Raw genomic sequence first — 22,446 nt, forward strand, 5'->3', positions numbered from 1 at the left:
TGTCAACAACATACAACCTGTTGCTGTATGCAGTGATTACGTGTGTGTGCAATGCGGATACTGACATGTACTAATGAGAATAATAAAAACAACATGAGAGCATGATAATCGAGTCAATGGTATTTATTATCAAATCTCGTATATAAATATATAGATTTACAACATACATTGTTTAAACATAAATAAAAGAAATCAAACATTAACCAGTAATAAAAAAGAAAAACATATATTTAACAGTAATAAAGACATAATATATTTAACAGTAATAAAATAAAACAAAACAAAACAATTTAGCAGCAATAAGTGAAAAAAACATTACAGTAGAAAAAACACCAAACAGCAAATATTTTTAGCAGAAAAACAATTTCAGGTGCAATAAGAAAAAACCTGAATTCAAAAATCCAACCACTCTACAGGACCCCCCTTTAATTTGTTTTTTTTATTCTTTATTTTTTTTAGTGTACTATGTCGCAGCGGTCCACCAGGGGTGATCTTTTTTGGTGTGTGTTTTAAAAAACCAGGGTCTTCAGACAGTGTGTGATCGGTTTTATACATGGCGACGGTCTTACGTATGCCTGTGTTAGATATGGCTGATAACGGTACGTTTAAATCTGAGACAGCTTTTAAAAACTCTGTCCAGCCGATAGGTCTCAAACCCTCAGAGGGTGTGTGTGTGGTTGTGACGCCTTTAATTAGATCATAAATGTGTGAACCAGGGATGGTGTGTTTATCAACAATAATTTCGCCTTTGTCGTTGTAAGAGATCAAGTGTGGCGAACGGCTCACCGCTGATAGAATAAGTTCTGCATTCCTCCTACACCTTTTAGGTATGTATGTTAAAACATTCTCCGCAACAAGATCCCTCACCCCTGCATCACCATGAACAGGCGATGTGTCCGTCGACTGGGGTTGCACATCCCTGTTAAATTGTTCAGGTAATGATAAAGACAATACATTCTTTTCACGGGCACCTTGTCTCACAAGGGTAAGGTATCTTTGGAGAATATCGCTGTATTTTTTAGCCTTCTCATACACATCTATGTCAGAATCTTGTAACACTTGTAACATCTCCTTGTCCAACTCGTTCTGAGACTGTTGTCTGATGCTGTCTGTTTGCTGCTGCTGCTGCTGCTGGTGTTGCTTTATTAAGTCCAACTGGTGTTGGGGTACCAAAAACATCTTTTGCACATGTTCCATTTTCACCTGTTTGCTATCAGACTGGTTATGAAAGGGATTGCAGCCCCTAATAGCGGCAGTAAAAACCCTCCAGATTGGTTGATTGTCTTTCTCTTTTTCAAAGTTTTTATTTTTTTGTCTGCAATCAGTCTGATTATTGATTTTTTCTTTTTCAGCTGTTTGTACTGCTGATTGGTCAGTGGTATGTTACCATGCAATACATTAAAGGCTATCTCACACAGCGCATTGATAAAATCTAAGTTTGAATTACTAATAATAACTCTGCGTAGAGTAGGAGGAGCCCTGTATATCATCTCCAACAGAGACAGATTCCTCCGCATGCGTGATGACATCCTTTCACCTCTTTGCTGATTTTTGTTTTGGAATGTAAACAACCGGACGCTCTGATAGTAAATTTGTTCTGAGTCTTAAATAGTCCGGGGTCTTAGCTTTATAGTCTATTAAAAGATACCCGTATGTTGTGGATGTGGCATCATTAAACGCTTCTATAAAATATTTAGTATTACCCGGAAACATTTGCCTACCTAAAAGCATAACCTGATATTTATCTCTCGGATTTTTAAACAATATTAGATAGTTAGTGTTCAAGGAAATGGTTCTACTGGATTTTCCTTGAATAAACAAATTCTGAACTAGATATATACAACTCAAATTCCTATGATGCACATACTTTGTGAACACATTTTGAACTTCTAAATTGTTAGCTGCATCGTTCATTACATCGTCTATAATTAACAAATTGTTCTTTTCTGCAGGAAGAAGGGTGTCATCAGCAAGAGATTCGGGTATACCGTTAACAAAGTTTATGTCTCTTATCTTAAGAAGCTGGTCATATAATGGCTGCCAGCATGAGTATATATATACAATATTGTCAATGCTGCATGATATAATCCGGGAAGAATTTTCAATTATGCTTTTAACAAAAAAAGTCTTGCCGCAGTTACTGGGACCGCTGACCACCATACTGAACGGGTGCTGCAACCGGGCGTCAAACCCCTGTTCTAATTTAAAATCCATAAGGTACAGTTGTATAGTCTGGGAGCACACGGCGCTTATTGTAAACAACTTTAACTTTTTTCACAATGGTTTTATTCTTCAAATGAAGCTTCTTTTTATCGCGTCTGATGCTATCAGACACGGCAACTAGGTGTGCGTCTGATGTCTGATTGGTTACAAACTTGTGGACTAAACCTTTCAAGGATTCATGGGTGACAACTTTTGAGTTTAGTGCGTTCAGTGTCACGCCTTTACATTTGACCTGGGTCTTGCCCAACGATGTGTGATACGCGTAGCATTTTGGCCCACCGGAAACAAATTCCGCTATGTAATCCTCCACACCACCCTCTCCACAGTCTAATTCGCTTGTGAGATCCCCCAGAAACGGACCTAGAGGAGGCATCCACTCGCCAGGGTGTGCCGTGAAAATGACACTGTCCGTGTCACAATACAGCACGCGCTGCTGCAAGTTGTCTAGCAAATCATACAGCATGAGTCTGGCGTGTGCAGTGGTCATGGCCCCGACAAAAACATTAACGTCCTTAACACGGGAAGCTCTACCATCAGCATGCCGCCACTGCACCATTGCGACGTCGTCAGAGATGAAACAAAACTGACGCACGTCGTACTGGTCGCTAAACATTAGCTGGCTAAATCTGGAAGGGTCTGTAATGAGCTCAGATGATGCCATATTTGACCTCATGCTGAAACGACCCCATAACGAGTTTAGCAACAGCTTGTTACAGTTACGAACAGCTTTATTTACACAAATCTTGGATGGGTCTAGCATTATTCCCTCCTTCTCATAATACTCGTCTATGTACTTCTTCTGTTCGTCAGGTGTCTTGACGTGTTCAGGATACCCCGAGGCCTCCTGTTTGAGTTTTAGGAAGGCTTTCACATAGTCTTTAAACAAGGTGTCGGTCTTATTGGGGAAATGCCACACCTCATCAATAGCAAGAACCCTGTATCCCTTCTCAACAGCTTTTTCAAGCTCAAATGAGACCCAAGTGCCTTTCAATACCCGCTCACTGTCCCTGTGTCCACATGCAGTATGCTGGTTTTGGTCTTCAGCACACATGCTGCAGAGTGGAAACATCAGTTTTCCGTGGCACCTGTAGGGAAGGACGGGGTGAAAAAGACCCTTAGGGGGGAGCACTGTGCATTTAACAAAGCCGAAATAATTTTCTAGCTTGTCAAAGTTGGTGTAAATGACTTGAGGGTGTCCTACAGGATAGTCTTTTTTAGACTGCACTGTGGGATAGAGACTGGTGAAGTCGTAGTAAAATATTTTTTCATCACAACCAGTCTTGTGGTACAGCTTTATAGCATTTGTGCGACCTCCAAAAAGAGCGTCTCGGGGATTCATGCGTTCTGGCTTTCTGTATGTGTGCATGAAAGCCACAACTGTAGGGTCTGTCTGCTTCAAGGCAGCCCATTCACATTCCCACATCACTATTACGTTCACACTGTGTTGTGATCTCAGTGCATCAACTTTGTCACAAAACATGCGATGCAGCAGTCCATAGGATGCTTTGCTGACAGGATTAACTTCGCTCTCGGGGTAACATTTAACACAGCCGTGGTGAAAACATCCTGCAAATTCATAAGCTGTATTACTTGTGGGGTCAAAACCGTCCACAAAATACGGTCCAACCCTCTGTTCGCCTCCTCTGAGAGCATGTTTTACCACTTTGTTGGTGGTGTGGGACACATATTGAAGCCATTCGATAGAGACGTTAGAAAACGTCTTATTCTGCTCAACGTATGCCCCGTCATACGTGAGAGCGAGCGTGTCTCTAGGCAGAAACAGCGTTTTATACACACCCATACTAAATGCAGCCAAGGTGGTATACATGAATGGATCAACTTGTGTACAACCCAGTAACGTGTCACGATAAATGCTGCATGCTTTACGCAGGACATCAACATCGTTAACACAGTAACGCCTGAGTTCAGCCTGAAAATCAAAGGGATTCTGTGAGGCAACCTGGTACCATTCCATGAATCGCACCTTATCGCTTTCAGACATGTACTCATAGCCGTAGAAGGAGGGGTCTGGGTACGGGCCCACATAATGCTCATTATCCCTCGTATTAAACCTGTGTGGGAAATGGCCCTTCTGCAGATCTTGAAAACCTAAAGCAGAGGGTATTTTGGCAAGGCCCATGGGCAAAAAGCTGAACGAATCAATCCATCGCTGGTCATAGTCCCTGTCATACATCAAAATCACACGGCTGCCGCTCATTATGACACTAGGTGTTATGCACTGTCTGACAAAGTACTCGAGGAGTATGTAGTTGTCAAAGCCAGATGCATTATGTGCTATGAAAGTGTACCCACGAAACCTTGGGCGTCTGTAATGTTGCACAAACGCCTCCACACACTTTAATGTGTTAAATGTGAACTTATTGCCCTTCAGATCAGACGCACACACAAAGTTAGCCTCGTGTTTACCGTTGTGGTACCTAGTCTCGAAATCATATAAAATGTATTTATCGGTAGGCTTCTGTTTTTCAACAGGCTGTATGAAACACTGATGGTCGGAGTCTCCGGTTAATTTAGGCTCGCGGCAGTGCTCGCATCTAGGCTGGGCACATCTGTGTGGCGATTTCTTGGATTCTTTATATGTGGTGCCACAGTGCATGCAATGTTTCATATTATCACAGGGGATCATGTTGTGTTTTAATTCTGGTAATTTGTGTTGCTGGTAACAGTGTTGTGATTTGCAGATGCGGTTACAGTCGCTGCATTTCACTGTGGGACCCCTGTGGTGTTGACAGAGTGTATAACATGTGTTACATCTATGTTTACAGGAATGATGTAATGGTGAATTATATGTACTGTAACAGAAATTACACACATAGGATGCACCAAGAAAAGCGGTTGGGTTTAAAATCATGTGGTAATGTTGATTATGGAGATACATCATCAACGTGTTTGTGTTTGGCTCTTCATGTGTGAAAAAACATTCCAGGCGTTTACGCCCTTCTGTGTGGTAATAGATTACAATCTTAATGTTGAAGTGCTTCTCAAATTTACTGACATCTGTGAATGATACTTGCTGCTTGTCGCATAGACCTACTTCAGCATGCATCCGTTTAGCTGTAGCGAGTTTTTCTAGCTCAGAGGCTGATGAGTTTAATGAATGTGCTATACATAGGGAGAAGCACAAATTGTTGTGTGTGTTGTTTGGTGTGTATAAATGTCTGCCTTTCTTTGAGAGAATCTCATCATAAGGGATTTGTGCCAGTCTTAAGCGAGCCCCACCACTACTGTTCTGAGCTACCGTGACAATAAACTCTAATTCATCATCACCGATAGATTCATCATTACTCTGCATAACTTGTGCAATTCGATCGAGAAACAGCTCCGGATCATACCGATCATCAGCGTTTAAAACAACCTGAACATCTGAAGCCAGCGAGGGGCCACGCAGGACTACGTTTAGAACGCTGCCCTGTTGAGATCCAGCCACAGCTCGGTCTACCACATTGGCTAAGCACTCGCGCACTCGCGCAGGTACTTGTTCTGGATGATCAAGACTTATACCCCTAAAATCAAGGCGCTCACGCAATTCGCGAGCATTAAAATTAGGTATCTCTCTAATGTGTGGCTGGGAGCGCCTGCCAGATCCAGATTGCACAACGGGCTCAATCACGATAGTATCACTTTGTGAGAAATTTACAATGACTGAGGGGGTGTGTGGTGTTGCAGCGGTGCCCGGACACGCATGTGCGTCTGTAGTACTAGTAGAAGCGGTAACAGACTCAATAACAGCAGCAGCAGCAGCAACAATACGGTTAGCATCAGTAACAACAGTGGTCCGAGCATCACCTGATGTACTACCACTATTATTAACAACAACAATAGACCCATCAGCAATAGCAGGCGTAGGAACAGTCTGACGAGGATGTGTATCAGATGAGGCTGATGCAGGCACACTATTAAGTCTAGCTACAATATTGTCTAATTTGTTATCTGTTTCTTCAGCCCACTGCATAAAAGCCTCTAAGTCAAAACATCTAACAGGACTGGAGGTTCCGTTATTATGTTTAAATAATTTATTTGGAGGGTCCATGGTCTGGATTTTAAAAGTCAGGGACTTGAAATTTTGCTGCAGATGATGTCTAATGTACTACACACTTTTTTTATGAATTTGATAAACTGTTGGTTTTGTATCTGTGCTTCTTGGTGGTATTGATTGAGTCTAGCTTCAATCAAACATAATTTATCAACTAATGAAGCTATATGACTCTGTTCAACAGGTTGAGCGTCTGAAACCTTCATGTAAGCATCATACGCCGCTGATATTTGAGAGTCTGTTATACCGTCGTCTTCAAAATCTACGTGTGAATCAATGCTATTTCTGACACATTCTGGTGGGGTGGGTATATGAACAAGATCGAAATCTGATATACTGTATTCAAAAACATCAGAGAAATCACGAGGCAAGCACTCACTCGGGGGTGTTGCAGGACCGCTGATGAAGATCGCTTCTGATTCTCCACTGTTGCACAAAGCTCCAGGTTTTTGTTGTTCTGGGAGGTCGATACTGTTTAAACATTCCAAAAACGTCTGGAGTACGGTGTCCTGATCATTATGTGGAGGGGTACTGTGCTGCAGTCTGTGAAGATAGATATGTGTTAAAACATTTATACATGTACCCATTTCAAACAGAATAAGCGTGTCTCCCTCTCTATCTCTTTTTATCTAATTTATATATATACCTTGTAGTGTGCGTTATTCCTGACGGCCCTGGTTCTCCGCACATAAGGTTCTCTGGCGTGGCTCTGTATGTGTAAAACGGTCGGTTTTAGAACATTTGGAATTGTTTAAACCCATTTGCTGTTTTTTTAAATACACAATTATACACCCCGTTGTATACATACCTTTTGTAAGGATGGGCTCTGTGGTCGCGGTGTCTGAATGTTTTCCTGCTCAGTTTGTTAACCCTGGAACAAATCAAAGAAAAACTCTGTTATTATATAATTTAAAACAATCGCAAGCTTAAAACATACATACGATTAAAAATCGCGTAATTCTGTACACACCTTGTGCCTGTTAGAGATGTTGTTCCATCTTTAAAATCCCCCGTTTCTAAAGAAAAGGGTGCTGTGCCGTTCTCCCGAACTCCTGAAAATTAAGCTTTTGTTTTAGGAAAAAAGATAGTTTGAATATCCTATAATATGTTAACATAACACTTTTAAAAATACAATAATAGGTTTTGTTTTACTTACCGCTTAAGATGTCCATGTTATAAAGAACGATGATAGTTTTGATGGTCTCAAAGAAAGTGATGTTGTCGCGACGAATGCTGAGTTCACCCTGAGCTTCGCATAGGTCTCGGTTAAATACCTTCTCCAGGAACAATGCCAGTACACAACTGCTTCACACCTTAAGGTTCACACTCCCATGCTACTTCCCAGAGTTCTCGAAGAGACAAAAGACACCTAGTCTGGAGGTCCTGTTTCCCACCATCAACCTTACTACACCCCACCCTCCCCCCTACCATTTGTCTAGACAGGTTTGCCTTAGTTCAACATTGCGAAATCCCGATTTTTAAATAAAATGATCGCATCAACCCTGGAAAGAAAACTAGTTAAATTAAATAAAACGCTTGTGAACATGCCGACATTACCCATTCGGAAGAAATTCCCACTTGTGCCGTTTTCAAAATAAATTGCATGTATCGCAGCAAGCTGAGATATTGTCAGATTTATAAAATTAGTCTAGCCTCAGTACACAACTGCTTCACACCTTAAGGTTCACACTCCCCAAGCTACTTCCCAGAGTTCTCGAAGAGACAAAAGACACCTAGTCTGGAGGTCCTGTTTCCCACCATCAACCTTACTACACCCCACCCCCTACCATTTGTCTAGACAGGTTTGCCTTAGTTCAACATTGCGAAATCCCGATTTTTAAATAAAATGATCGCATCAACCCTGGAAAGAAAACTAGTTAAATTAAATAAAACGCTTGTGAACATGCCGACATTACCCATTCGGAAGAAATTCCCACTTGTGCCGTTTTCAAAATAAATTGCATGCATCGCAGCAAGCTGAGATATTGTCAGATTTATAAAATTAGTCTAGCCTCAGTACACAACTGCTTCACACCTTAAGGTTCACACTCCCCAAGCTACTTCCCAGAGTTCTCGAAGAGACAAAAGACACCTAGTCTGGAGGTCCTGTTTCCCACCATCAACCTTACTACACCCCACCCCCTACCATTTGTCTAGACAGGTTTGCCTTAGTTCAACATTGCGAAATCCCGATTTTTAAATAAAATGATCGCATCAACCCTGGAAAGAAAACTAGTTAAATTAAATAAAACGCTTGTGAACATGCCGACATTACCCATTCGGAAGAAATTCCCACTTGTGCCGTTTTCAAAATAAATTGCATGCATCGCAGCAAGCTGAGATATTGTCAGATTTATAAAATTAGTCTAGCCTCAGTACACAACTGCTTCACACCTTAAGGTTCACACTCCCCAAGCTACTTCCCAGAGTTCTCGAAGAGACAAAAGACACCTAGTCTGGAGGTCCTGTTTCCTCAATGTCTGGGAGGTGTGGGGTGGGAGGTGTGGGGTGGGGTGAGGGGGTGAGGGGGGTGAGGGGGTGGGGGGGGGGGGGGGGGGGGGGGGCAAAAAAAGTGCAGGTGTATTACTACTGACCCCCTATGAGCAAGCAAAACTCCCTTTTAAAAACTCCCTTTTAACAGGAAGAAACCTCCGGCAGAACCAGGCTCAGGGAGGGGCGGCCATCTGCTGCGACCGGTTGGGTCGCAGCAGATGGCCTTTTGATGTAATAAATTAATTACATCAAAAGTTTAAAAAAAAAAGTTAGAATAAATAAACTGATAAGAAGTGCAAAAATACAATCATTACCTGGCTGACAAAATGCAGAATTTTTGTTTGCAAAGACTAGTTTTATCACTTGACATGAAATATTGCCATTGCTGGTGCATAGAGTTGGATGTCTCAATGTAGGTCTTAGTGTAGGTCTATGATGATTTTTAGTGCTATTATCATCTAGTTTTGATTCTGGTTCTGTTTTGGTTAAGTCCTAAGTAGTCCTGATTTTGAACTGTTGTAGTCCTGTTTTAATTCCGGATCAGTTCTGGGTCTGGTTGAATTGGGGTTTAGTCCCTGTGTCTTGACAAAAGACACAGGGAATAACTGTCTTGATATCACATATGCAGACTTTGTTCTGCCTTGCTGCTTAATTAAAAAACTAGTTTTAAGGTGTCCTGCATATGTGATATTTATTTATTTATTTTTTTCCTATATGAACTCATTCTTTTTTTAACAAAACTCAAAACAGAGCCTATTAATCTTCCAGTCATTTCTACCCTCACTTAATTTCCTTTCGCTGCTCAGCTCTCACACAGTGGCTCAGCTATGCGCCAATCCCCACATTTGAGGATATAGGATAATATCATTATGTGAAAAACAGAGAGGGTGAGAGACGCGACAGTCAAGTGGAGCATGCATCTGTCCTCTCAGTAAGTGAGTGAGACAGTAGACAGCGGTGAGGAGGGCTGTGCGAAAGCAAAAACACATAAATATGCCTGACACCCGTAAACGAAGCAGCATCTGGCTGCAGTTTAAAGACTTTGTTTGTCTCGGTCTTGGTCTCGTCTCGACTTGGTCTTGGTCTTGTCTTGGTCTAAATACCCTCTGGTCTTGGTCTTGTCTTGGTCTCGGATTAGACAGTCTCGACTACAAGTCTACCGGTGCATCAGGAAAACCAACACCAATCGACACTTTCTGCATATTTCTGTTACACTAGCAACTCAGTTTTTGATACCAGGGATACAAAGACATTGGTGCATGTACCCATGAATGAACATTTAGGTCTGGGTAAATGCAACGATGTGTTTGTATCCCACGTATCCAATATAAATGTTTTAATTGGATACGTGGAAGAAGATGGATGAATGGATTATAATTTAAAAGAAAAACAAGCTAGCTAGGTGCCTGTAGCAAACACTTAACAAAAAAAAGCTGTTAAGCTGTTATAACAAAGGAACAAACACGTATTTTAAAAAACCTTTCTCCAAAATGACTCAAAGAAAGAACAATGGAAAGGATGCCAGAAACAAAAAGTAGAAGCTTAGTGATGTGTAGTGTAGTGATGTGATGTTTAACTGTCCCTGTTTCTGCTGGCTGCTCTCATGCTGTCTATGCTAAATGCAAGCAAAGTCAAGTAAATGTATAAACCAACTGCTGGCTTCCTAATACAAGCCAATGGAAAGTGACAGCAGCGTTAGCAGCCACATGAGAAAGGCTTTGCATTGATTTTATTAATGAATTAATAAGCACGTACACACATTTTTCCTTCCCCTGAATCTATGCATGTGATGCTATGGTAAGTGCATCACATGCATTTACCATATGCATGGTAAATGCATGTGATGTACCATATGCATGGTAAATGCATGTGGTACCACTGCACTGTGGTACAGTGGTACAGCACTGTACCACAGTGCTGGGAAGAGGTTGCCCTTCCTGATGCAACCTCAAAGAGGGCGGGGAAAAGCACTTGACAGCACCCAAAAGTTCAGCCCTCTGAGTGTGAAGCATTGAACAGTTGCTGAGAACTAATTATTTAGCTAAACCAGCACAACTTCTTAAGAAACACAGGAAAGATCAGGGTTGTAGCCTGAGTGAAATTTTGTAAGTTTAGGCTTTGTAAATAAAACTGACATGATTTGACTTGACAGATGGTCACACATAAAGAGCTAAAAAAAATAATCTCAAATTATCCTTTCCAAGTCAGCATCACCCTGGAGGCCTGCAAGGGCCCATGTGATGTAAACTGAATCATTTGTCCCTGAGGCTCCTGGCTGGCTAAAACTTCTGAGCATGTTTGTATCCCTAGAATGCAAAGTCATAAAATGTACCAGAAACACAACTACAGGCATAGTTGCAGTCTATTCCTTCACCTACTACATTTACCTTTTAAGAATATTAGTGCTTTAAATTGCCTGTGCAATATTGTGGAATGCCAAGAATGTCACACGTTATCTTTTTGTCTACTGTCATGCTGAGATAAGAATCTGTTCTTTAGGTCCTCCTCTTTTGATGAAAGTTAACAAAGTAACATCCCTAATCAAAGAAAAAGTGTAGAATCTGATATATTTGCTAAGTATATTTTAAAACATCTTGTTTTTTTAACTTTTTCCTTTAAGTTCTGTTTTTTTGACCTCTTTTGAGACTTATTTAACGATTGTTTCATTTTATTTTTTTCACACCACGTGCTCATTAGGTGTTCACCTGATCATCCTATGAAGCATGCATGGAGAATAACATCAAAGTCAACCAGAAGGTTATAAACATCAAGCTTTTCTTTGTTTGGTGATCCACCATTGCTGTTAGTGTAACAATGCTGCAGTCTGCTGTTCGATACAGATATACACAAAGAGTCACAAAGGACAGAATACCAAGAAGAAAATAGATCCAAATGAGAATCAGACTCTTCATTGCGTTTCACATCTGACCGTGTGTCTGTTTGTGCGTGATTGGCAAGGTTATTATCGTTAACGAAAACTAACGAAATAACAAAAACTAGAAGTGAAAAAACATTTTCGTTAACGGAAATAAAAAATAAAAACAAAAAAAGGAAAACTAACTAAAACTGTAATGAGTGTTCACAAAACTAACTAAAATTAACTGAATTTATAGCAAAAATGTGTTTAGTTTTCATTGATGTGTGCGTGTCATACAATAGTCAAGGGTGAAAATGAAGTTTAGTTTCCAGATTTTTTTCTTGCTGTCTAATTATGCCAGCAGGTGGCAAGTATGTTAGTCGAGTCGTCTGTGTTGCTACTCCATCCACGCGCAGAATCATGTCAGGAAAGGTCGGGAGAAAGCGCCACAGTCCAATTTGGGATTACTTTGAATATGACTGTGTTTTGGATAAAGCAAGTGTCTTGTAGTGGAAAGAGACAAATTATGAGGGACATTTCTAAAGGGAAAAAAATCCCACAAACCTTAAAGTGCACTTGAAAAGCTCACACAAGAAGGCTAACCTAGCTTACCTTGAGAAGGTAAGGGAGCACACTCAACCCTCATCCCCAGAAAACAGAAGCTAACCCCAGGCAAGGCAGCGTGATGCATCCCGAGACAACAGGACGGGGATATCTACACAACTGTGTGAGTCAATTACCTTCAAAAAGTTTATCAATTCACTTGAACCAAAATTACGAACACCCGGTGCTGCGAGAGTTAATAGTCTCATTGGGGCCAAGATATACATTTTATAGTTGCCTGGTATCAATGGTTGTTCATCTGCCTTTATTTATTTATTTAAAGAACCCATAGGTGGGAATGTGAGTTGTCTGTCTTTGCGTGTTAGCCCTGCGACAGACAGGCGACCTGTCCAGGGTGCAGGGTATGGTAGCTGGAATAGCAACATACCCAAGGATAAGCAGAAGAGAATGACTGATATGATGAAACTGGGATTTTGTTACATTGCAAACACAACTAAAACTATAACTGAAACTAATCAAAACTAAACTGAAACTAAGGATTTTCAAAAAAATAAAAACTAAACTAAACTGGCAAACAGTTGGTAAAAACTAATTAAAACTGATATAAAATTGAAAATCTGAAGTCAAAACTAAATAAAAATAAAAACTAATGAAAATTGCAAAACTATTAAAACCCTGGTGATTGGTCTGGTCTTTCATTAGTAGTCACTCACCAGCCTGCTATATCTAACTGCATCTAACAAAACAGAAAGTGCTCCATTCTCCATTAAGATCCTCTTATCCCTGCCATCCACTAAATCAGCCCCCTCCCAACAGACTTCCCGACTTTGATGACATTGCTTCAAAGCAGTTTCACTTTACTTTTTAATGGAATAAGAAGAGGTGAAAAAAAGAAAGTGATGGGCATTTATGTCACGTTTAAAGGGAGGTATTAGCCTGCAACAAAAATTAACTGGCCTGTTGCTCTGAAATAAAACTACTGGGCTTTTAAATGGGAAATTGTACCTCTTTGACATTGAACAAAAATAAATACTTTATTGGATTCTCTATAATTTTCTTGTCTCTGACTTTGACAAATGCATTTAAAAATGAAGACTCATCACCAGCATCTGCAAAGCACACTCGATGCGAAACAATTGGCTTTATCAAAATTGTGTTTTGTGACAAGACAAAAGTGTGAATCTTTAAATTGCTGGTGTCAAACAAATAGATAAACAGATGATTATTAAGCTGATTGTCTCTTACGTATGTAAAATGACAAGTCATTCCATGTTCTATAATTTCATCTTAGCATATTCACATAAAAGGCATGACCCTATTGAGTCATTTGAATGTGTTAATATTTACCATGATTTTAACTGCATGGTAAATGAACAACTTCACACCACCCTCCCTTTTCTTCAGACCAGTGACAGCTTAATGACAGCCTGATTAAAATCAACATGTTAATTAGCTGTCTGAGACTTACAGACTCTCTAGTTTCCCAGCTTGAGTCGGTCCAGTCAAGGTGCGACAGTCATCCACCTTAAGACTTTGAAAGAAGTACCATTCCAGGAAAACCAACAGTAATTTTGCATGACCATGCTATATAATGATGGAAATTGGACTAAAGTGAGTATTACTGTTCTATTACTATTACTTCAATTACTGTTTTCCACTGTGACCTTTGCAATAAGGCTATTTTAGGAGGATGATCTGATCTGATGTTGGTGTTGATCCTGGAACAACATAGTAAATGTTGTTCCAGGATCAACATTGCAAGTGACCAATCACATCGTTGTGATGTTATTCTTTGGCGCGCCAAACCATTCGTGCATTTATGAAATTCCAATGTTGCAAGGACAATATCGATTCTGCTTAGCGTTTATTAAAAGGTTAGGGTCAGGGTCCGTTGATCGGCGGACAGAGGCGGTTTCTCACAGCTTAAGTACAGTTTTTTGTTTTACTGCCGTTTTTCCCGAATTCGCATGTATGACGTCACAACATTCTGATTGGTGCAATGTTGATCTGGGAACAACACCAACACGATGATATCAGATCGTGCATTTTAGGAATCACAAAAATTAGATACCAACAATTAACTAATTTATAAACAAAATACAACCATTTCCAAAAAATAGCACTAAGTAATTTTACCACAAAGATATATATCTAAAACATAAATGCCTCTGCAAAGCAATACAAGTCAATTCAAGGCTCAGTAATAAGGCTCACTGTTCCCAGGAACTATTATCAGTTAGCCTGCAGTATTTCATAAAGGGACCCAAAAATCTGCATTGTGTTCCCTGTTTATGCAGTGATGAATTCTTAAATGGCACTATAGAGCAGGTACAGGTGTTTAGGAGAGATAAGAAACCCACCTCCCTACTAGCACCTCCACTTCCTCCACCAAACCTGACACTCTTAAAGGGCTTTAACCACTACAAGAAAATGGTGATAGTTATTTCCTTGTGCCAGCCTGTCAGTCATTCTCCATTTCATATTTAAACCACAGACATTTTGTGAGATGAAGAATGATGAAGGGATGTAGGGCGGAGGGCTCAGCTTCTTAGACTGGATATGACAACAAAAAGCACGAGCAGATGATCCAGGTGTATAATTATCACGTCAAAGTGATAAAGCTGGAGCAAAAATGTAGACGTATGAACACAGACTGGGTAACAGTCCATTGAAAAATGATTTTCTTCTTTTAGGTCAAAACAAATTTAAAAAAGTATAAACACTCTGCCTCCTTTACTGTTTTGTAAAATTACTATAACATTTTTTTCTGTTAACATGAGGTCCACATGTTGAAAAAAGACCAGAGAGGGAATCTTCACAGCTACAGATTTTAGATCAAGATTCTGGTTTAAAAGACTAAAAGATTTAATATGAAATTAGGCAGGTTATTATTATTATCATTATTATTATGTTACTGTCTTAGAGGGTCTGGACTACCTGGACTTTTGTTTGTTAATAAAAAGAAAGTCTAGTTAAAAGTAATTAAGCAAGCAACCCTTAAAGTAACAATACATTAGTGGGTGCTACGTAACCTAACAAACCATTAAAAAAGATGGCATTCTTTTGACAGTACAAATTAAGTGTTTAACTATTTATTTAGTAAGTTCTATATTTCAAATGTTTCTATCAAAGCTTGATGACTTGGAACACCAGTATGCTAGATAAGGCAAGGTTTAGCCAAACAAGACTCAGTTATAGACCCTAAACGTGGAGTCTCAGGCACTTCTCACACCCACAAAGCCAATAAATGAAACTAAAAGCAGCACCAGGACCAAAGGATACGCTTATAGTAAATTCACAGAATAACTCATCTTAACTCTCAGTTGCTTGTCACCGTTTCTTTCCTTCATGCATCAGACTTAGCTTTGCTATAGTGTTATTATAATAAATACATTAATTTTCATAATCATTTATTTATGTCAGTATTTTCCAACAATACTTAATTTACCCTGGCATGACACCAGAGTAACTCTCAATGTCACATTGGCGCAAACATGATTTTTCTTCTGACCTTATTTTGCCACATTTTTTCCAGCTTCCACGCACATACACAATATGTGAAACACATAGAACCTCACGATTTGTACCCCCATATAGTATCACCTCTCAGAGGACACAGACATTGTTAAACTTAGGCAGGAAATTAGTTTTGCGACATAATGTATGACACACAGCAGTCGACAGCCCTCCCTGATCGCCCTGCCCTTCAAAACTGATGGATACTAATATGCCACTACATGAAAATGTGTCATGGCAGAAACAAATGGAAACGCAAAAATACAAAAAGATCGAGAGAGGAAATGGAGCAAAAATGACCCTCAAATCTATCAGAGGAGGTTCAAAAGGGAGAAAGAATGTTTCTAAAAATGCCTGATCTTCTCATGCCTTGTACCTATACACTGACATCAACCGCTGCTAGGAGAATAACCTCTTTGTCAGAGAATGCGCTCTGTGGACACGCAAAGAAAATGAATTTAAGTCATTGTTTCTTTCTCTCCTGTCCGTTTTCTTTCCCCATAGTTTCAGACACCCAGCAGTCACTGAAAGGAAAAAAAGGGGTTTTCCTATTTCTGCCTCCGAAGACACTTTAGGGTCCTGGACATGAGTGCATTGTTCAGTGGAGCAAGGCATGTCCTGCTGCAAATGAAGACCAAAATCCATCCTCCAGGCTGAATTATTAACAACACACATACCCAAGAATCTCACTGTCCACAAGAGAGAAGAGGGGTGGAACAAAGAGATGAGTAGGGAAGACTAATGGGGGAAGGAAGAGAAAGGGGTAAAGAGAATACAAGATTGGTTGGCTCAATGCTTGGCCCTTTTCTGTACTTCAGAGGAGTATATAGAGGCCCACGCTTAGCAGAAAGGTCAACTAACAACTGGAATGCCCAACAGGTCCTCAGACCCAGTAGAACAACCTATTGTCACGTTTGAACTTGATCAGTATTATTAGGTTATTTTAACATGCTGTGTCCTTCTTTAGATGCAGGGTAATCCAAAACACTTTAATATCCTTTATGCTAAGACTATATAGCACGTTTCTACTCTACCTAAGCACTCAAAGTGTTTTAAACAACTTGTCATTGTCTAAAACTTGTCATTCCCCCAAACACTTTATTTCTATGCTTTTTCTAAATGAGTGCTTTCTATCTAACGTTCACATTCACACATAACACATACATTGGAGAGAAACTTGCAAGTCTACTGGGAGTCTGTCAGAGATCAAACCACCAACCTGATTAGTAGATGAGCTGCTCTACTTCCTGAGTTACAGCCACCCGTAACATAAGCGGGGTTACTTTATAAGACAGAGCGCAGAAATGTTCCCTTTTCCCTTAATCCACTTTAAAGGAATTCATAATTAAACATTTGGTTTCAAAAACAAAACAACTCAAATTATTCAAAAAATAAATGACTATTTTTGTGTATATTAAAGTTAAATTAGTGTTTGATGGTAATTTTTTTTTAATCATCTCTGTCCACAGACTCATATGAAGATTAATATTGCGTGAGAATTAAGCTACTGGCATTTTGAACATAGCCATCAACCAACCTCTGCTAATATGTGGGCCTTCGTATTGATTCTTTAGGTTTTATATTTCAGCTTGCTTAATGAAATTTGCATGTACTACACATGCAATCAGCAGGTTAGAGAAAACAATCAAATAATCCTAAGGACAAAAGGAAACACACACACACACATGGATACACACACAAAAATGGAGCAGACCTCTTTCTGCATCCGCCCGCTGTGAATTATGACACTTTAAATGGTCAAGTAATACTACAGTGGTGATAGTGAACCTTAAAAGTGAACCAGTTTCGTAATATTAAAATAAAGAGCACTTCATTTTGTTCTGAGGCAGAGCAATGAAATAAAAATAAAACCCAACAACTGTGAGAAATTCTGTTGGGAATAAAATAATCTTTGTAAAAGTAAAACATGGCTATTATTATAATTATGTAAGCATTTAGTGTAATAAACTCTCCTTCCATTCTTGAAGCTTTGTTTTGCAACCAAATCAATTCATCAAAAACCCACAACAGCAAAACAGTTTGAAAGTCTTTATTTCTAGTTAAGTGTGTTACATTATTCTAAACTTTTGTATCTCTATTAGGATCTGGTAGAAACATAATTTTTGTTTTTTCAGTAATCCTATTGGTCAGCAGTTAGGCTACTGACTGGCTTTGATAACAGTCAATTTGCTCTGGATTCAGAATAAGTTACCAGAGGGATAAATTGGATAAATTCAGGTTAAAAGTGAGACAGTTCACTGATACCAGAAAACTGGAGGTTCAAAGAGATACCGTGATAAAATCAAAGTAGCAAAACAAGTGTTTACTTTGGCATTACCTTTCACTTTAGATATTCATCCTCTTTATAGTTCAAACATCGCGTGTGATAAAAACAGAATGACTCTTCTTGCTTTCCTTTGCTTGTCTTCTTCGTTTTTTGGAATGTTTTCATGTACTAATTTTGTTGACTGCAAACAGTCGATGCATTTCAAGTTATTTCTTCCTTCTGGATCTAAAGAAGGTTCCTTTTTCTGCTTCTATATCAAACTATAAACAGTCTGCCTATCTTGAGTTGTTTTAGAAATATGTTCCCACAATGGGAGCAGCAGTAAGAGAACACTTAAGGTGGCCACTTTTCCAGGCAGCACAGTGGGGACATAACAAAGGCGGCTGTGGGAGTCAATAAAGAGGCCAGGAATAGCAAGAAGATATCTCTGAGAGAAGTAAACAATCCCGAAGAGAATAAAAAATGAAAAGAAGGCCTTTCTTTTCTATTTTTCTGGTTTGGTTTCTTTTTTGTTCAGTCTGTGTGACTTCAAAATTTCTGAAAAAACAACATTGATCCCTGAAGTGACCTGGCATTGTCCATTATATTGTTGATGTATTTGATATTTGCTATTGTTTATACTGTATTAAAAAAAATAACATTGAAAGACCTTTCTTAAACTTAGACAAAAGCACATTTTTTATTTGTTCTTTTTTTTTTTTTAGGTATTTCCGTTGATGAGCTGAGATCTTAGACCTTTACTTGTAAGACAAAGCACTGTGTAAAGCAAAGTGTGCTGGGCTGTGTCTCAAGCAACAGCGGCTATAAATTACCAAAGACACATGCTTAACTTCTATCCTGATACTCTTTCAGTCTATCCAGTTTTGGAGAAGTGACCCATTACTCATCACCACACTCTATCTACTCTATCTTAAATCTGATGCTTGCGCATCAGATTCATATTCTTTTACAACGTTCTTTTTGGTTTGTCCTCTCTATTATGTCGTTCACTTTTTCCAAACTGCTTCTCCTGTTTATAACACATGTGCTGCTCAAACGCTATTGTGGCGGGGCGTGGCCTGCGGTGCCGTGCAGAGGAGGCGGGCGCACCTTTACGGCATCCGCAATCACGCCCCACCGAATTAAATATTGTACTGGGTCTGTGGTTGTTGTTGTTGTTATGTTGAGCTGGCAGCGGGAGAGCTGCAGCTCTGAGTGCGAATGTGCAGCAACCGTGAGGGATTAATAAAAAAAGTATCAAAATGCCACTGGGTCTGCCATGTATGTTTACAGTGGTGCCGAAACCCAGGACGGGAGGCACGGCAGATCCACGAGTGGGCCAGCAGAGGGAGGAGCTGGCGAGAATGGTGGCCGAGCTGGCGGCCACGCAGCAGGAGCAGGCGGCGGTCTGGCGCCGCAGGCGGGAAGAGCTACAGAACCAGACTGAACGGCACCTGCAGAGGATGGAGTATCTCGCGGCGCTGATCCGGTCCTGCCCGACACCACCGCCACCCCCACCGGCGCTCCCTAATGACACTGAAGTGGAGGAGATCCAGTCTGTGCAGGCGCCCGTGCCGGCCCCCAGGTTGCGACCAGCTAGCACGCAGCCTGCCACAGCGCCTGTTCCCACACCTCGGGTAGGAGCCGCTGGGGCTCGGCAGGGCCCGGTGCCCGTTCCTGCGCCCCGGAAGAAGGCGGCAGCGCCGGTGGCGGCGCCCGAGGAGCCGCTCCAGCCGGGAGAGACAGCGCCTTTGGCGCAGCGTGGGGAGCTGCTCCCACCGGGAGGGGCGGAGAAGCCGCGGGATAAGTCGGAGGTGTCCGTGCTAGGGGAGTCTGCGCCGCCGAAGCCGCCACCTGCCACGCGGCCGACGTCCGGACCAGCTTCGCCGACGCTGCTGGGTTCGCGGGGGGCCACCTGAACTCACAACTCCCCGTCGCTTAGCCAGGGCCCGGGGGCGCCGACGGTCCGGGCTGATCCCCTCTCCCGCTCGCGGTGGGGGGAGTAGGTTCGGGCGGATGGTTCCCCGGCCTCAGTCGGGCGATGGGGGTGTGTGGCGGGGCGTGGCCTGCGGTTCAGTGCAGAGGAGGCGGGCGCACCTGTACGGCATCCGCAATCACGCCCCGCCGAATTAAATATTGTACTGGGTCCTGTGGTGGTGGTTGTTGTTGTTGTTATGTTGAGCTGGCAGCGGGAGAGCTGCAGTTCTGAGTGCGAATGTGCAGCAACCTTGAGGGATTAATAAAAAAGTATCAAAATGCCACTGGGTCTGCCGTGTATGTTTACAGCTATCAAGACACTGAAAAATCACTGGTCAAAGAATTGCCTCTTATGCAGTGTTGGGTAAGTTACTTTAAAATAGTAACTTAGTTACATTACTAGTTCTATCAAAAGTAACTCAGTTACTTCAAGTTACTCGTTACTTTCAAAGTAACTAGTTACTAGGGAAAGTAACTTTGGTTTTACTCAGAATTCGCTTGTTAATGTGTTGCTTCCATAACTTTGCCAGTCTTCTAGCTTGCTTACTTGCCACAAGTGCACTGTGCCACCTACCAATAGAAAGGAAAAGATAATGTGCATGTTTCCACGAGAGAAATCCCACGCCTGGACTGTCATTGACTGCTGCCATGATTCTAGCCTACGTCACAGCGTCATGTGCGCTTTTTACATCCAACACAAAAACTGCAGTCGTGATGCTTTGATTGTACTCAACTTACTGTACTGTAACTCGGAAATTCTGCCTTCTGAATAGGAAGATGTAGGTAACACCACACTGCAGATGAGCTGCATACAGGGCTGGACGGGGACAAAAAATCGGCCCGGGCATTTTGACTAGAGACTGGCCTGCCATTATAGGAAAAATCATAAAGCCTTTGAATGAAAACAAATGGTGTTGTGACAGTGATGTTCACTGTTTTGATGGTATATATGCATCAATCTATCAATCGTTTGTTGTAAGATTGAGATAATTATTTTTTAAAAGCTAGACATTTTAAATGAGAATAAGAAAGAAAAGTATTTCTTTGTGCCCACCTCTCCCTGTTAATGCCCTACCTGGCCCCCCTGGCAAAACTTTGCTAGATCCGCACCTGCACAGTTACCAGCTGTCAACTACCTAAAAAGGATCCTGGTGTTATTTGTCTCTCAGAAACAGTTCATAACTTCCCTTCAACTCATTTATGTCACCTAAAAGGTAAACCTGTTTCTCCATCACCTGTTCAGCTCTGATGATTCAGTAAGGACATCTCCTGGTTTCATCTTCATGTTTCCCTCTCACCAGATAACCAAACCGATATCATGACCAGCAGCTTTTTTGCAGCTGTGGCTCCAACAAACATCAGCTGATACTAGAAATTAATATTAAATCAATTCTAACAACAGCTGATCAAGCTTAAAAGTGCTGCTGTTGTTTAACGTGACATCGGCTGGTTTCCTCTTTCTGGCGCAAAGTGGGCGATAAACAAACAAGAGAGCCGATCAGCTGATCATTGATCAGTTTTCATGATTGAAGTAGAAACGGGAGAGGGAGGGGGGAGAATGAAAGAAGAAGAGGCAGCTGTGCAGCGTAAAGACAGAATAACTCCAGCTTTGTGCCTTTTTCATTGTACCTGAATTACGATACAAACTGTTCCTTTTCGCCTCAATAAGAAACGCGTAATATTTTCTCTGAATACCAGACGGGACGGTTGGCGACTCTAATAACTTATGAACAAAATAAAGTTCAACAGTTCATCATTAACTTCATAGCACCCACCCAGCTGTATAGAAACTCCGTCATGCTAGCTAGTTCGCAGTACGAAAAAGTCAGAATAACGAAAATAAACTCCACCTAAACTTGGTTTATATCTGACCCAGATAGACTGCAGGTCATAACTTCTTACCTGAAGTTCAGTTCACACTTGGACCGGCGGGCGCCTCGGGTCTCTTTTCCTTCTGCGTCCCCTTTCCCTCATCCACCTGCTGGCCTCCACCACTTGCCAATGTTACAGAATCTGTGGTGGAAGCTCCGCGATAGCCACCACACGAAGTAACGAGTAACGACCCTATCTAAATCCCAGTAACGACTAACGCGTTCCTGATTTTGGCATAATAACTAGTTACCGTGCTCGTTACCACAATAATAACGTAGTTACTGTAACGCGTTACTTAATAACGCGTTAGTCCCAACACTGCTCTTATGTCGCCAAATATGCTAGGTCTGCTGCCCACTATTCTTCTATTGTGCCTGGTTTTGTAACATTACATGTTTAATTTGCTTTGCATTCCAATGTTAGCTGTCATGTTATGCTTGTGCTTTTTTTGTAGTTATGTTAGTGCATTGAATTTTTTTCAGATGTTTGCTGCATCCTCCACTAGTTACCAATTTAACAACATAAATTGGATCAGATGAAAACATAGCGTTTGTGCTCCCTGCCTGCACCCTACATGGACGTCATTTTCTTTCTGCCTGAAGATTTGTAAAATATTGTTACTAC

General features: G+C 41.0%; 2 protein-coding genes across 12 annotated transcripts in view; both read right to left on the reverse strand.

Annotated features, from left to right (window-relative positions):
* Positions 1–22,446, reverse strand: part of naaladl2 (N-acetylated alpha-linked acidic dipeptidase like 2) — a 490,790-nt gene that overhangs the window by 390,807 nt on the left and 77,537 nt on the right. The gene's annotated exons all lie outside the window — the stretch shown is intronic.
* On the reverse strand, positions 2,093–8,775 carry LOC146491296 (uncharacterized). 3 transcript variants are annotated; one of them, XM_085152307.1, is made up of 4 exons: positions 7,248–8,775; positions 7,086–7,148; positions 6,924–6,986; positions 2,093–6,820 (listed from the first exon to the last, which is right to left on the reverse strand). In XM_085152307.1, the coding sequence occupies exon 4, from the start codon at positions 6,272–6,274 to the stop codon at positions 2,204–2,206; it is 4,071 nt and encodes a 1,356-aa protein (XP_085008433.1). In that variant the 5' UTR covers positions 6,275–6,820; positions 6,924–6,986; positions 7,086–7,148; positions 7,248–8,775; the 3' UTR covers positions 2,093–2,203. The 3 variants fall into 3 exon arrangements, with proteins under 3 accessions (XP_085008433.1, XP_085008435.1, XP_085008434.1); XM_085152309.1 differs by having other exon boundaries at positions 2,093–6,986; XM_085152308.1 differs by having other exon boundaries at positions 7,086–8,775.

The sequence above is a fragment of the Neolamprologus multifasciatus genome, chromosome 23, assembly GCF_963576455.1.
Source record: "Neolamprologus multifasciatus chromosome 23, fNeoMul1.2, whole genome shotgun sequence".
NCBI classification, from domain to species: Eukaryota; Metazoa; Chordata; class Actinopteri; order Cichliformes; family Cichlidae; genus Neolamprologus; species Neolamprologus multifasciatus.